The 12,671-nt window shown below is 47.3% G+C and overlaps 2 protein-coding genes across 2 annotated transcripts in view; one reads left to right on the top strand and one right to left on the bottom strand.

The window, feature by feature from the left end:
- Window positions 1-10,207, bottom strand: part of COL4A1 (collagen type IV alpha 1 chain) — a 133,468-nt gene extending 123,261 nt beyond the window's left edge. Inside the window, exon 1 of the mRNA XM_069883457.1 lies at window positions 9,968-10,207. Coding sequence (XP_069739558.1) covers window positions 9,968-10,030 — 63 coding nt within the window. The 5' untranslated portion in view covers window positions 10,031-10,207. The remainder of the gene's footprint in view (window positions 1-9,967) is intronic.
- A 123-nt stretch (window positions 10,208-10,330) lies between these two features.
- The window catches only part of COL4A2 (collagen type IV alpha 2 chain), a 161,899-nt gene continuing 159,558 nt past the window's right edge, over window positions 10,331-12,671 (top strand). Inside the window, exons 1-3 of the mRNA XM_069883456.1 lie at window positions 10,331-10,401; window positions 11,500-11,580; window positions 11,724-11,784. Of these exons, the coding sequence (XP_069739557.1) occupies window positions 11,537-11,580; window positions 11,724-11,784 (105 nt within the window). The 5' untranslated portion in view covers window positions 10,331-10,401; window positions 11,500-11,536. The remainder of the gene's footprint in view (window positions 10,402-11,499; window positions 11,581-11,723; window positions 11,785-12,671) is intronic.

The following is a 12,671-nucleotide window of genomic DNA, read 5'->3' as shown; positions in this document are numbered from 1 at the left end:
AGGGGCAGATTTAGACTAGACAGAAGGAGGAATTTCTTCACCGTGGGAGTGGTGAGACACTGGCACAGGTTTCCCTGAGAAGCTGTGGCTGCCCCATCCCTGGAGGAGTTGAAGGTCAGGTTGGATGGGACCTTGAACAGCCTGTTCTGGTGGAAGGCAGATTCTATAATTCTGATTCTATAATTCTATGATTCTATGGTCAAAAAACTGCAGCTGTAACAAAGATACATCCCCAATCAACAGACTGTAGCTTAAAAAAAAAAGTTTCATTAAAATATCTCAATTTTCTCAAAGGAAGCTGTAATATTATAAGTATTCACACAGTTTTAGTCTTCCTTCTCTGTTCTGCAAATTGTTAAAAAACCACACAAGTATTTACAGCTAAAAAAATCTTCAGAGTTTTGGCCCTGAATACTGTTTGCACATGCATCTTGGCTTTATGGCAGCCAGAATTTATCCTTTATTATTCTGCTAGCAGATAACTGACTTACCATTGCCATAAAAGGGACAGAGCTTCAAGCACAATACGAAAATTCCTGGAATGTTTGAGTCTACCCTCACTTAGATGATTTTTCCCTTAATATGTGCACTATGAATACAATCCATTAATGCACTAATTTTTCTTCAAACTTTTTTTTCTAGTTCTTTTCAGCCCCGTAAGTCCATCCCAGTGTAATTTTTCAGCCTTATTTGGGTTTCATTACAATCTTAGGGTTTGTTTCAATGCTTTCAGATTGTCAAATATTTCAATAGAAGTCTTCAGTAGACTAGAAAACAAGTTTTCTTCCACTAGATAAACAACTAGACTAATAAGACCAAAAGACTTAGAATATCCAGTCAGCACATAGCTATTCAGTGAAAATGGGCTAATGGGCTAATTTGTTTTATCCCTTAGCTACAACCGAAATATTTGTCATGACAAAGAAAAAAGAAAAAGCCCCTCTCATTCTAATACCTGCATACTGACCTGAGGACCCAATAAATTACCTAATAAAGTAGAACCAGCTAAAAGCAAATACATTTTCCCCTAAGTTAGCGTAATTTGCATAAAAGGTTACATAGTTCAATATGAATTTCCAGCCTGAATATCTATAGGAATAATGCACAGGTAAGAACAGCATCAACTATATTATTGAATTGAAACACTTTCATCCAATAAGCCATTTAGAAATGCTCTACCAGGTTCACATTCCAGTGTTAAGACAACATACTACAGAAGACATAGGAGAGGGCAACTTGGCAAGAAGGAAGTTTGAGCATCTTGGTGAAAGCACAGACCTCCCAAGTAGCCAGAGAGATTATAAATCCCACAGCAGCTGAGACAAACACGGGCAGAGAAAAGGCTGGATACTGTTTTCTGGAGGTGGTAGAGGAGATACAATGCTCAGTGCGTCAAGTCATTTTCTTCTAGCCACTGCCAGGCAACACCACCAGACTCCAGGCATGTTTTAAAGACGTTTAACATCTAGCACTGATTTGTGGCTTTCATCACATCTCAGTTCAGAGATGAAGAAGAGTCTGCAAATTCGAGCTCTTCAGCCCTTCTCTTCTCCTCCCACTGGGCTGACAAACGCCACGCAAAAATTTCCTTCTGCTTCCCAGTTGCAGCATTTGAAATGTTCTTTCAGGAATACATTGTTATCTACAAAAAGGATAAATGATAGTTTGTCTCAACCTATAAAAGGCCCTATCAGTTCTGAATGCAAAACAGCTAACTCATTATTAGGCTTTTAATTAAAAAATATTATAGTTCTTCCTACTATCTTTTTCCTATTAAACTGATTCCTGATAGGAGGGCTGGAGGACAGACTGAGAGAGCTGTGGAGGGACTTTTTACAAGGGCATGGAGTGACAGGACGAGGGGGAATGGCTTTAAATTGGAAGGAGGAGATTTAGATTAGGCATTAAGAAGAAATTCTTCATGATGAGGGTGGTGAGACACTGGCACAGGTTGCCCAGGGAAGCTGTAAATGATGTTCAGGGCCAGGTTGGATTGGCCTTGAGCAGCCTGGTCTGGTGGGAATGTCCCTGTATAGGACAGGGGGTGTGGAACTGGACCTTTAAGGTCCCTTCCACCCAAATCATTCTATGATTCTATGATTCATTCTATAATTTATTTTATAATTTTGATAATTTCCTCTGCCAAGTCCCCTCCCAGACATCTTGAAAAGCTTCATCTCAAAATTCTGTCTCTGTAGCTGCTCCTTGCAGATGAAAGCCACAAAAAGATGAAAGAAAATGAATTATTACTTTGCAATTTGTTTACTCTGCACACTTGACAGCACGTTGTGTTTTGTCCTTTACATTGTTCTGTTGAAGATGCACACCCTTCCTCAGCCCCTGCTAGAGGCTGCTTGCCAGCAGCAGTAAAGGTGAAGGCAGCAGGAGCACACACCGAGAGAAAAGGCAGAGGAAAGGAGGGGAACAGAGGATGTTTAGTAGTTCTTCTCTTGGATCCACCCAAAAAAAACTCCTGAGCTACATACAATTCTATAAAAGTACCCAAATAACATTGCTAAAAACAGTTATGTTTTCTGTTAATTAGGTTGGCACAATGTTGGAAAATCTTACTCCATTTATTTCAGAACATGTGTGAGGAGATCATCCTTTGGATATCCTCCATGAAGGTAACATGAGAAAAAAATAAAAAAGAAAAGAATAAAAAGAAAATGCATCTTTTCCCAACTGTTCTCTGGCTTCCCGGAGTTCATTTTTGGCCATGCCTTTTTTATTACACTACTGTAAGGCAATCCCAGCCAAAAAAAAAAAAAAAAAAAGAGGGTTTTTGTGGTCTGTGAGGCAAGGCTGACTCATCTCCACCCAAGAGGATTCCCAGGCTCCCGGCTCCCACGGCACCTGCCACCTGCTCCTTCGCTCCAGCACCTTGCACTAGAACTGCACCGATGCCACTGAAACATCCCAGCATGGGTATAAAAGCAAGACTACAATTCTCATTGGAATCCATAAGTCAACCTCATTTGAATCCATAAGTCAAAGCGTTTAGACTCTTGATGACCTGGCAAATGAGAGGTGAAAAGGAGTATTTCCTACCACCACCACACAGTCTCCTAAGCTAAGAGGAGTTAATACAACCTTAAGGGTTACTAAACGTAAGGAGGAATTTCTTCACTGTGAGAGTGGTGAGGCACTGGCACAGGTTGCCCAGGGAAGTTTTCTACTTGTGTTCTTTATTAAGAAGACATTTGCCCTTTACTTTCCTGAAATTCACTTCAAATTAGAAAAGCATAACGATAGTAATTGACATATTGACAAGGTTTTAACTTGCTCTGTGTTTTACTTCCAAACTGTACAAGCCACTGCTATATAAAGACTCCTAGAGGACTGATGCCACATGCTTTTCTGATGTATTCAATCACCAAGAATAAATCCAGACACTCACAACCCAGAAGATGAAAAATTTATCTTCCCACAAACATGATTAAATTGCAGCAGTACTTCATACCTCCAGCTACTCACTAAAGGCACAGGTTGCTATTCCAGCTGGGTCCCTTTGACCAAATCACAGAATCATATAATGGTTTGTGTTGGAAGTGCCTCATCACCCTCAGAGTGAAGAATTTCTTCCTAATGTCTAATGTAAACTGTCCCCCTCTTATTTAAAGCCATTACCCCTCATGCTATCACTACATGCCACTGTGAAAAGTCCCTCCCCAGCTTTCTTGTAGGCTCCCTTCAGGTACTGGAAGGCCACTCTAAGGTCTCCTTGAAGCCTTCTCTTCTCCAGGCTGAACAACCCCAACTCTTTTAGCTCTTTTAGCGTGTACTCATGGCATAGATGCGCCGTCTCCTTATCAACTTCATAGCCCTCCTCTGGACCCATTCCAATAGTTTCATATCCTTCTCACGTTGGGGATTCCAGGATTGGACACAACACTCCAGGTGGGGTCTCACAAGAATAGAGTTCAGGAACTGAATCACCTCCCTTGACCTGCTGGCCAAATTTTCCGAGGTGTTAAGGGCCTTTGTGAGGGGAATCTCAACGGAAATTCTGGGAAGGGAGCATTATGTAACTTTTAAACACTAATGAAGTAAGTCAATTTATTCTCATGTTGAGGTTGTTGAATCTTCCTTTGTTTAGTCTAGTTCTATAAAAAGAACAATATTCATAAGCCTATCCCTAGAGATGGTTTCTGACATTTTTAAACAATTGTCTTAGCTGCCTGCACCAGCTATCCTACATTTCTCTAAGTGATCAAGGCAACAGGCACTATATAAACGTCAGCTGTTACATAAGCTAATGACATCCCAGCATTATATACACCAGGCAGAGGAGCTGCAATGAAACACGGCAGTGGTCCTGCAGGCATTTGATACACACAAGTGCTCAGAAATGAAAACAGGGCTACTTGGGATGACAGTCCAGGAGCGCACTTGCGTGTGCTGACACTCAACAGCTACCTCCAGGAATGAAGTTCATGGAGATGAGTCAGGACTGACTGCTCAGAGAGGAGGAGGGACCACGTTCTCCAGCAGAGCTGGTGGCAAACAGGTACATGTTCCCAAAACATAAGAAGGATGCGGGACATAAGAAGGATACGTTTCCTCAACATGAGAAGGATGTATCTCCAATATCAGAAGGATATGGAACTTTTGGAATAGGTCCAGAGGACGGCCACAAAGATGATCGGAGAGCTGGAGCACCTCTGCTGTGCGGACATGCTTGAGGTTGTTTAGCTTGGAGAAGACTCCGGGGAGACCTTAGAGTGGCCTTCCAGTACCTGAAGGGGGCCTCCATGAAAACTGGGGTAGGACTTTTTACAAGGGTATGAAGTGATAAGATGAGGGTCAATGGCTTTTAATAGGAAGGAGGAAGATTTCTATTAGACATGAGGTAAAAACTCTTCACAATGAGAGTGATGAGTCACTGGCACAGGTTGCCCAGAGAGCTGTGGCTGCCCCATCCCTGGATGTGTTGAAGACCAGGTTGGATGGGGCGCAGAAAAGCCTGATCTAGTGGGAGATGTCCCTGCCCATGGCAGGGGTGTTGGAAGTGGATAGTCTTTAAGGTGTCTTCCAACCCAAACCATTCTATGATTCTATGGAAACAGCCTATCCTTCCTCTCCTGACTCCAGCACCCTGTGCCATGATGCTGTAGAAAAGGTAGCCAGAGGCAAAGGAGAAGCAGAGAGAAAGGACAGCAGGGATCAACTTTTTTGCCTCAGTCTTCACTGATAACTGCTCTCCTCACCCCTCCTGGGCCATAGGACAGCAAGACGGTGACCCCTCCCACAGTAGAGGAGGATCAGGTTCGCATCCAGCTGAATCCTAGATGCATCCCAGAGTCCTGAGGGAATTGGCTGATGTGTTTGCCAAGACACTCTCCATGATACAGGATGAGGGGGAACAAACTGGAGATTTAGGCTTGATATAAGGAAGAATTTCTTCATGATGAGAGTGGTGAGGCACTGGCACAGGTTGCCCAGGGAAGTTGTGGCTGCCCCATCCCTGGAGGTGTTCAAGGCCAGGTTGGATGGACCTTAGGCAGCCTGATCTAGTGGGAGGTGTCCCTGCCCATGGCAGGGGGGCTGGAACTGGATGATCTTTAAGATCCCTTCCAACCCAAATTATTCTATGATTCTATGATAAATCTCTCAACTCTGAAAACAGTACATATGAACGGCTGCAGAAGGCAGGCACCCAACCCAGCCTTATTTCCCTAGCAAAAGCGCATCCAAGTGAAGTGCTGTCGGTCATTCAGACTCAGTTGTACAACTTCTCTCCAGCCACAGACCAAAAGCCCAGGTCATTTCTGCTCTTAGTTTATCTGCCCTGTACCTTTTCATCTCAATAAAACACATCTTTAACAAAAAAAGTAACAGAAAACTCACTCAGACTAATTGGAAGCAATTTGGGTTTTTTTCACTTTTGGCCTAGAATTGCATTTGTCAAACTGTAGCCCCAAATACAATTTAAAAACAGGAGGAGTGACGCAAAGAAGGTGCGAGGGTGTCAAAGCAAAGCAACCACCTGGCTATAGATCACAGAATCATAGAATAACCAGGTTGGAAGAGACCCACAGGATCATTGAGTCCAACCATTCCTATCAAACACTAAACCATGCCCCTTAGCACCTCATCCACCTGTCTTTTAATCACCTCTAGAGAAGGTGACTCAACCCCCTCCCTGGGCAGCCTGTTCCAGTGCCCAATGACCCTTTCTGTGAAGAATTTTTTCCTAATGTCCAGCCTAAACCTCCCCTGGCGGAGCTTGAGGCCATTCCCTGTTGTCCTGTCCCCTGTCACTTGGGAGAAGAGGCCAGCACCCTTCTCTCTACAACCTCCTTTCAGGTAGTTGTAGAGAGCAATGAGGTCTCCCCTCAGCCTCCTCTTCTCCAGGCTAAATAGTACTGAAACATGAGACCGGGATTTCCATGGCATTGTCATCTCTCAACCAAGCAGTACTAATGTTAGGAAATGGACTTTCTTCAAAGGAAACAGCATTCTGAAGAGTGTCAGAAATGAGAGCCCCTGCAGAGACCCATCAAAACAAGCTTCTCCTGTAACTGTCTCATGGGAGTAGTTTCTCTGCCTGACCTGGAAATATCTTCATCTAACGCTCCGTTTTTCACTCTGCTGTCCTTATAACTTGAAAATTAATCTCCTGTGAGAAGGTAGAACAGTTTGAAAGCCCAGATTGGCTATAATTACCTTTTTAATTATAATCGGTTGATGGGAAAAATACTGAGCTTCCAGTGCCACATCTGGATGCATTTTATAGTGCCAAATTACAACCTGTGGGAGCTGCAGTGGAGCAGCTCCCTTTTCTGTACCGAGGCACATGATCCCGACAGTAGCTGGCTGAAGGCTGGCTTTGCTACGTCAAATGCCTCTGTGAGAGCAGTCCTTCCAAATCTCCTTGTATGTATTTAATCATGGATGTGTCAGCGACAAAAAAAACAATTTTTCACTCTGCCAGCCCTGTTACACTGCAGAATCACCACCACCAGAGCTGCTTCTGCTGCGTTTGCGTTCACGGGCATGTTGTCACATCTCAGTTACCCAACCACAATGAACATATGGAGAACCACTTTTTACTAGGAGGGTGATTGAGCACTGGCACAGGTTGGCCAGAGAGGTTGTGGAGTCTTTATTCTTGGAGGTAGCCAAAACCTGGCTGGACACAGCCCTGAGCAGCCTGCTCTAACTGGGAGGCTGGGTGAGATTTCCTCAAGTCTCAGTGATTCTGTGATGAAGGCCACAGGGTAATTAAGGACATGGCAAGACTGTGGCTGCATAAATATAATTTATTTAAAAATCTAGCTAATATAAGCTGTTCTAGGGCAAGAAAGAACCAACATCAATATTTTAGGAGAAAAGCTTCCCTGGAGGTGTTTAAGGCATGGGTGGATGAGGTGCTAAGGGGAATGGTTTAATGATTGATAGGAATGGTTGGACTCAATGATCTGGTGGGTCTCTTCCAACCTGGTGATTCTGTGATGCTATGAGTCTATTCAGCCTACCACCAACAATACTGCACACAGCTTTACCTACCACACACTCCTCTGTCAACGCAGCTACTCTTGAAATGTAAACAGCGGGGAAGCGTTCATCTGAGGACAACGCGAGCTCGGGGCCACCTCTGCTCAGCTCTCCAAAAGCCAAATAAGAGGTCCTGACCAGGTATATAATCCCATCATCCAGCCACAATGGCTCAGACGCATCAGCCCAGCTCAAGGACCTTCAAAGAGAAGCCCCTAAACCACCATCCACGTCCGATGTGCTGCTGGCCAACAGCAGCCTCCATCGCCTTTTGGGTAGTGACAGGCAAGAGCTTGGACCTGGGGACAACGCCAACAGAGCTGAAAGATTGAAAGGCCACCCGTGTACAGCTGAAAGTTTATCTAAAGCAACAAAACTGCAAGGAGCTCAATTTCCACAGCAGGTTTGTGTTTCCCAGTGGCGCTGGTGAGGAACTGCAAATCTGCAATCAGCGTAGCATAGGAAGAACGCTTAATTATGGAGACAACTTCATAATATAATTAACAGCTCCAGAGTACGTTTTAAGGAATCTTGATTGTAATAAAACAATTTATCCAGCACATAAAGGACACTTCTAAAGCAGAGCCTTTCAGAATTACTATAAGACCACCTAAAATTTTATGACTGATATTAAAGTTTGCATCTTCCCTAAGTAGTTTTCTGTCTTTGACAGTCACAGTTTGCACAATGACTTCATTTTACAGAGCAAAATGAGAACATAACCCACAGGCAGATATTTATACCTTCAGGAATCACCAAATTCAAAACTCAAACATGGATAATTTACTTCAAAAGATTTTAATTAATTATAACTAACTGCATCCTGAAAAGAATACAGTTTTATCAGCTTAATACCACATGATGCGTGAATACCCTCAGAGGTACATCACCCAGGGATTTACAATCAGAGTTAGCTGATACTATCAACCTAGGAGCTACAGATAAGACATCAGAAGTTCAGTGCATTTCTTACTTCAGCTGATTCAAGGCACACATACCGTCCCCATGGTCAAACAGAGATACCATAACTCATTATGGAACCTAATTTCACTTGAAACTGCAGGAAAAAAGGTTTAAAACAACCCTTCCTGGCATTTCCTTTACTGATTATTAATGCAAGATCCTGAATTTACAGCAGAAAGTGCAACAAAAATCCATCTGCCCACCTGCAGCCCTGGGTGTCACTCCTACAGCACCAACCTAACCAAACACAAGAAACCAAAGAGACACAAAAAATGACCTATTTAAAATTATTATGTCAACTGGTCTTTACTTAGAGGTCCAGAAGGAACCGCACAAACACTTCAGGAGCACTGGGAAAGAGAGTCCTTTAACTTAACAACAGTGGATGGCTAATATCTCAGTGACAAAATTAGCTCCCTGAGTAAAACTTTCAGACTACTTGAATACTTTCGATTTCAAATGTCCGTGGCTGAATCTGCCTCCATCGGGAAAGGTGCCAGAACCCAACTTTAACCATTAACATCAGGAACCTTCCTGGTCTCCAGCCTCCTGCCCATCGCAGGGGGTCAAAAGGCAGCGAGGACAGCACTTGGAATCCAAACAAACAACTATATTGGGTTTTCGCCTTTCCTTCGTTCCCTACGTCAAAAGTTCATCTTTTGGGGTTTTTTTTGTGTTTGTTATTTACCGTCGACACGCAACTTGCTGCTTCTAAGCCCCGGGTGAGTGCGTGCTTTATATTCCTTCCCCAGCAGTCTCCAGCCTGGATCATGGAGCCCTTGGGGAGGCTGAAGCCCCTCGCCCGGGGCACCGGAGCATCTCCACCAAGCCCACCTGGCTCTTTGCCCCTTCAGAAAGCGGAGACTCCAAAAAGCTGGGGCACCTCCCCTTCCCACATCCCCCCTCCCCTGGTATCCCCATCCTGCATCCCCCCCCTCCCCCGGCATCCCCATCCCGCATCCCCCTGTGAGATCCCCATCCTGAATCTCCTCCGGGATCCCCACCCGGCATGCACCTTGTAGGGTCCTCATCCCGCATCCCCCCGTGGGATCCCCATCCCGCATCCCCCGGTGAGATCCTCATCCCGTATCACCCTCGGGATCCCCATCCCGCATCTACTCCAGAATCCCCATCCCACATCCACTCCAGGATCCCCATCCCGCAACCCCCCGTGGCATCCCCATCCCGCATCTCCTCCGGGATACCCATCCCGCATCCTCCTTGTGGGATCCCCATCCCGTATCGCCCATGGGATCCCCATCCTGCATCCCCCCCGGCATCCCCATCCCGCATCCCCTCCAGGATCCCTATCCTGCATCCTCCTTGTGGGATCCTCATCTCGCATCCCCACCCCCGGCATCCCCATCCTGAATCTCCTCCAGGATGCCCATCCCGCATCCCCCCATGGGATCCCCATCCCGCATCCCCCCCAGGATGCCCATCCCGCATCCCCCCATGGCATCCTCATCCCGCATCCCCCCCGGCATCCCCATCCCGCACTCACCGCGGCTGACACGGCGCTGAGCTCGGCGCTCAGCAGCAGCCCCAAGCCCAGCCAGAGCCTCATGCTGGCTCCCCGGGCGGCTAGGGGGGCTTTGGGGGGGGGGGGGGGGGACACCGCGTGGGGCTCCGCCGGCCCCGCTGGTTGCGCTTCTCCCCTCTCCGGCGCCCGCAATGCCTCGGGGGCCCCGGGACTCACCGCCCCGTAACCGATGGGCGGCGGCAGCCCCCTCTCCTCCCCCCGGGAGGGCGCAACCTAACCCGCTCCCCGCCGCCTGCGGTTCCTCCTCCTCCTCCTCCTCCTTCTTCTCCCTCTCCCTGCCGCGGGTGGGTGGTGGTTGGGGTTGGGGTTGGGAGGAGGGGGGGCGGCTTTTTTTCCGAGCCCCCAAGCGCCTCCGCTGCCTCCCGGGAGGGTACCGGCAGCCTCCGAGCGAAACGGTGCGGAGCGGAGGGGACGGGGACGGGGGCGGCTCTGCCCGGCACGGCGGGGTCCCCGCCCCCCGCGGGGGGCTGGGGGGACGCGGCACCCCTACCCCCCCCCTTACCCCCACCCCATCCCCCTTCTTGCCCCCATCCCCCTTCTTCCCCCATCCCTTTCTTCCCCCATCCCCTTCTTCCCCCCATCCCCTTCTTCCCCCATCCCCTTCTTTCCCCATCCCCTTCTTTCCCCATCCCCTTCTTTCCCCATCCCCTTCTTCCCCCATCCCCTTCTTTCCCCATCCCCTTCTTTCCCCATCCCCTTCTTCCCCCATCCCCTTCTTCCCCCATCTCCTTCTTCTCCCATCCCTTTCTTTCCCCATCCCCTTCCTCCCCCTCTTCCCCTTCTTCCCCATCCCCTTCTTGCCCCTCTCCTCCTTCTACCCCATCCCTCTTCTTCCCCTCACCCCTCTCTTACTTCTCTCTCCCTTCTCGCCCCTCTCCCTTCTTACATCTTTTCCCTTTCATACCCCTCTCCCCCTTCTTGCCCCCTCCTTCTTCTTACCCCGTCCCCCTTCTTCCCCATCCCCCTTCTTATCCCTCTCCCCTTCTTCCCTATCCCCCTTCTTCCCCCCCCTTCTTCCCCTCTCCCCCTTCTTATCCCTCTCCCCTTCTTCCCCATTCTCTTTCTTGCCCCTCTCCCCCTTCTTGCCCCTCTCCCCCTTCTTCCCACTCTCCCTCTTCTTACTCCATCCCCCTTCTTACTTCTTTTCCCCTTCTTACCCCTCTCCCCCTTCTAACCTCTCTCCACCTTCTTACACCTCCCCCTCTTCTTAATTCTTTTTCCCTTCTTCCCCATCTCCCTTCTTACCCCTCTCTTCTTCTTCCCCATCCCTTTTTCTTCCCCATCCCTTTTTCTTCCCCATCCCTTCTTTTTCCCCATCCCTTCTTCTTCCCCCATCCCTTCTTCTTCCTCCTCTCCCTCTTCTTCCCCCTCTCCCCCTTCCTCCCTCCATCCCCGTTTTCCTCCTCTCCCTCTCTCCCTTTCCCACCTCCCTCCTCCTCCCCGGCTTCTCCACAGGGATCAGCGTTACAAGAGAGTTTTTCTCTTCCATACAGGGGCTGCCGCAAGCCCCCGGCTGGGGAAGGAGCGAAAATGGATCTCTCACAGCTTCCCAGCGCACGCATTTTTGTTTGTCAGTAAGTAATTCCGCTCGACAGGCTTCTGGAAATAACTTTATTATTTAAAGTCGTATTGCCACCTTTAACTGGAAGAGTTTTTATCACGTGCTTGTTTTGTTCTGGCTTAAAACAATATCCTGCTTGTTCACCTTTCCCTGCAGGGATCTGGGGTTTCTGCTGATGCTGATGGAAGTCGCGCTGTCAGCCGTCAAAGTGGATGCTGTAAGTAAAATGCCTTCTGACTTTTACTTAGGAGAAAGGAGGAAAAAGCAGTTTCCTTGGAAAGCGAGGAACTGCATTTTCACTTAGCTATCGTTCTGTTAAAAGAAACAACTCGCACATCGTCTCTGCAAGCCTTATGGCTTCCTGCCTTCAGCAAAATGATGTTTAGCAGAGAAGAGCAAGGCTTCAGGGTCAGGTTGTTTGAAGTACTCCCCCGTTACTTTTGCTCTGATTGGATAATTTGTTAAAGCAATAGTAAAGCAAGCCCCAGAATGCCTTTATTTTAGTAAGAAAAGCAGCAAGACAGCTGACGGGGTCAAAAAATGCAGTGCTGTGGATACCAGAGTATGTTGGACGAGTTAACCTGCAGATGAAATATCTTCAGTTAAGCACAGACCTCATCTGAGGACTGAGAAGCTGAAACTATGGCTTAATTTTGCAAATCAGGCGTGTTTATACATAAACTGTTGTTTGAATTAACTTTTTAAATCCCAAACCAAAAATTGGTGAGTTAGACGCTGTATAGGTGTTTGCAAGTACTCAGCTGAGGTGCTGATGTAAACAGAAGATATTAAACTCGTAGGTCTTTGTCACCAGGATGTGAAAGAAGCTAAAGATATTGTATATGTAGGAACGCAGTATTTGGCTGTTACGCAGCTTGGTGGCTTGAATGGAAAAATGGCTTTAAACTGGAGAGGAGCAGATTTAGACTAGACATAAGGAGGAATTTCTTCATGATGAGAATGGAGAGGCACTGGAACAGGTTGCCCAGGGAAGTTGTGGCTGCCCCATCCCTGGAGGTGGTCAAGGCCAGGTTGGATGGGGCCTTGGGCAGCCTGATCTAGTGGGATGTCTCTGTCCATGGCAGGAGGGTTGGAACTGGATGA

This window comes from Phaenicophaeus curvirostris, chromosome 1 (assembly GCF_032191515.1).
Source record: "Phaenicophaeus curvirostris isolate KB17595 chromosome 1, BPBGC_Pcur_1.0, whole genome shotgun sequence".
In the NCBI taxonomy this organism is placed as follows: Eukaryota; Metazoa; Chordata; class Aves; order Cuculiformes; family Cuculidae; genus Phaenicophaeus; species Phaenicophaeus curvirostris.
The sequence above is the reverse complement of the archived record's forward strand: the minus strand, read 5'-3'. Positions and strand labels throughout refer to the sequence as shown.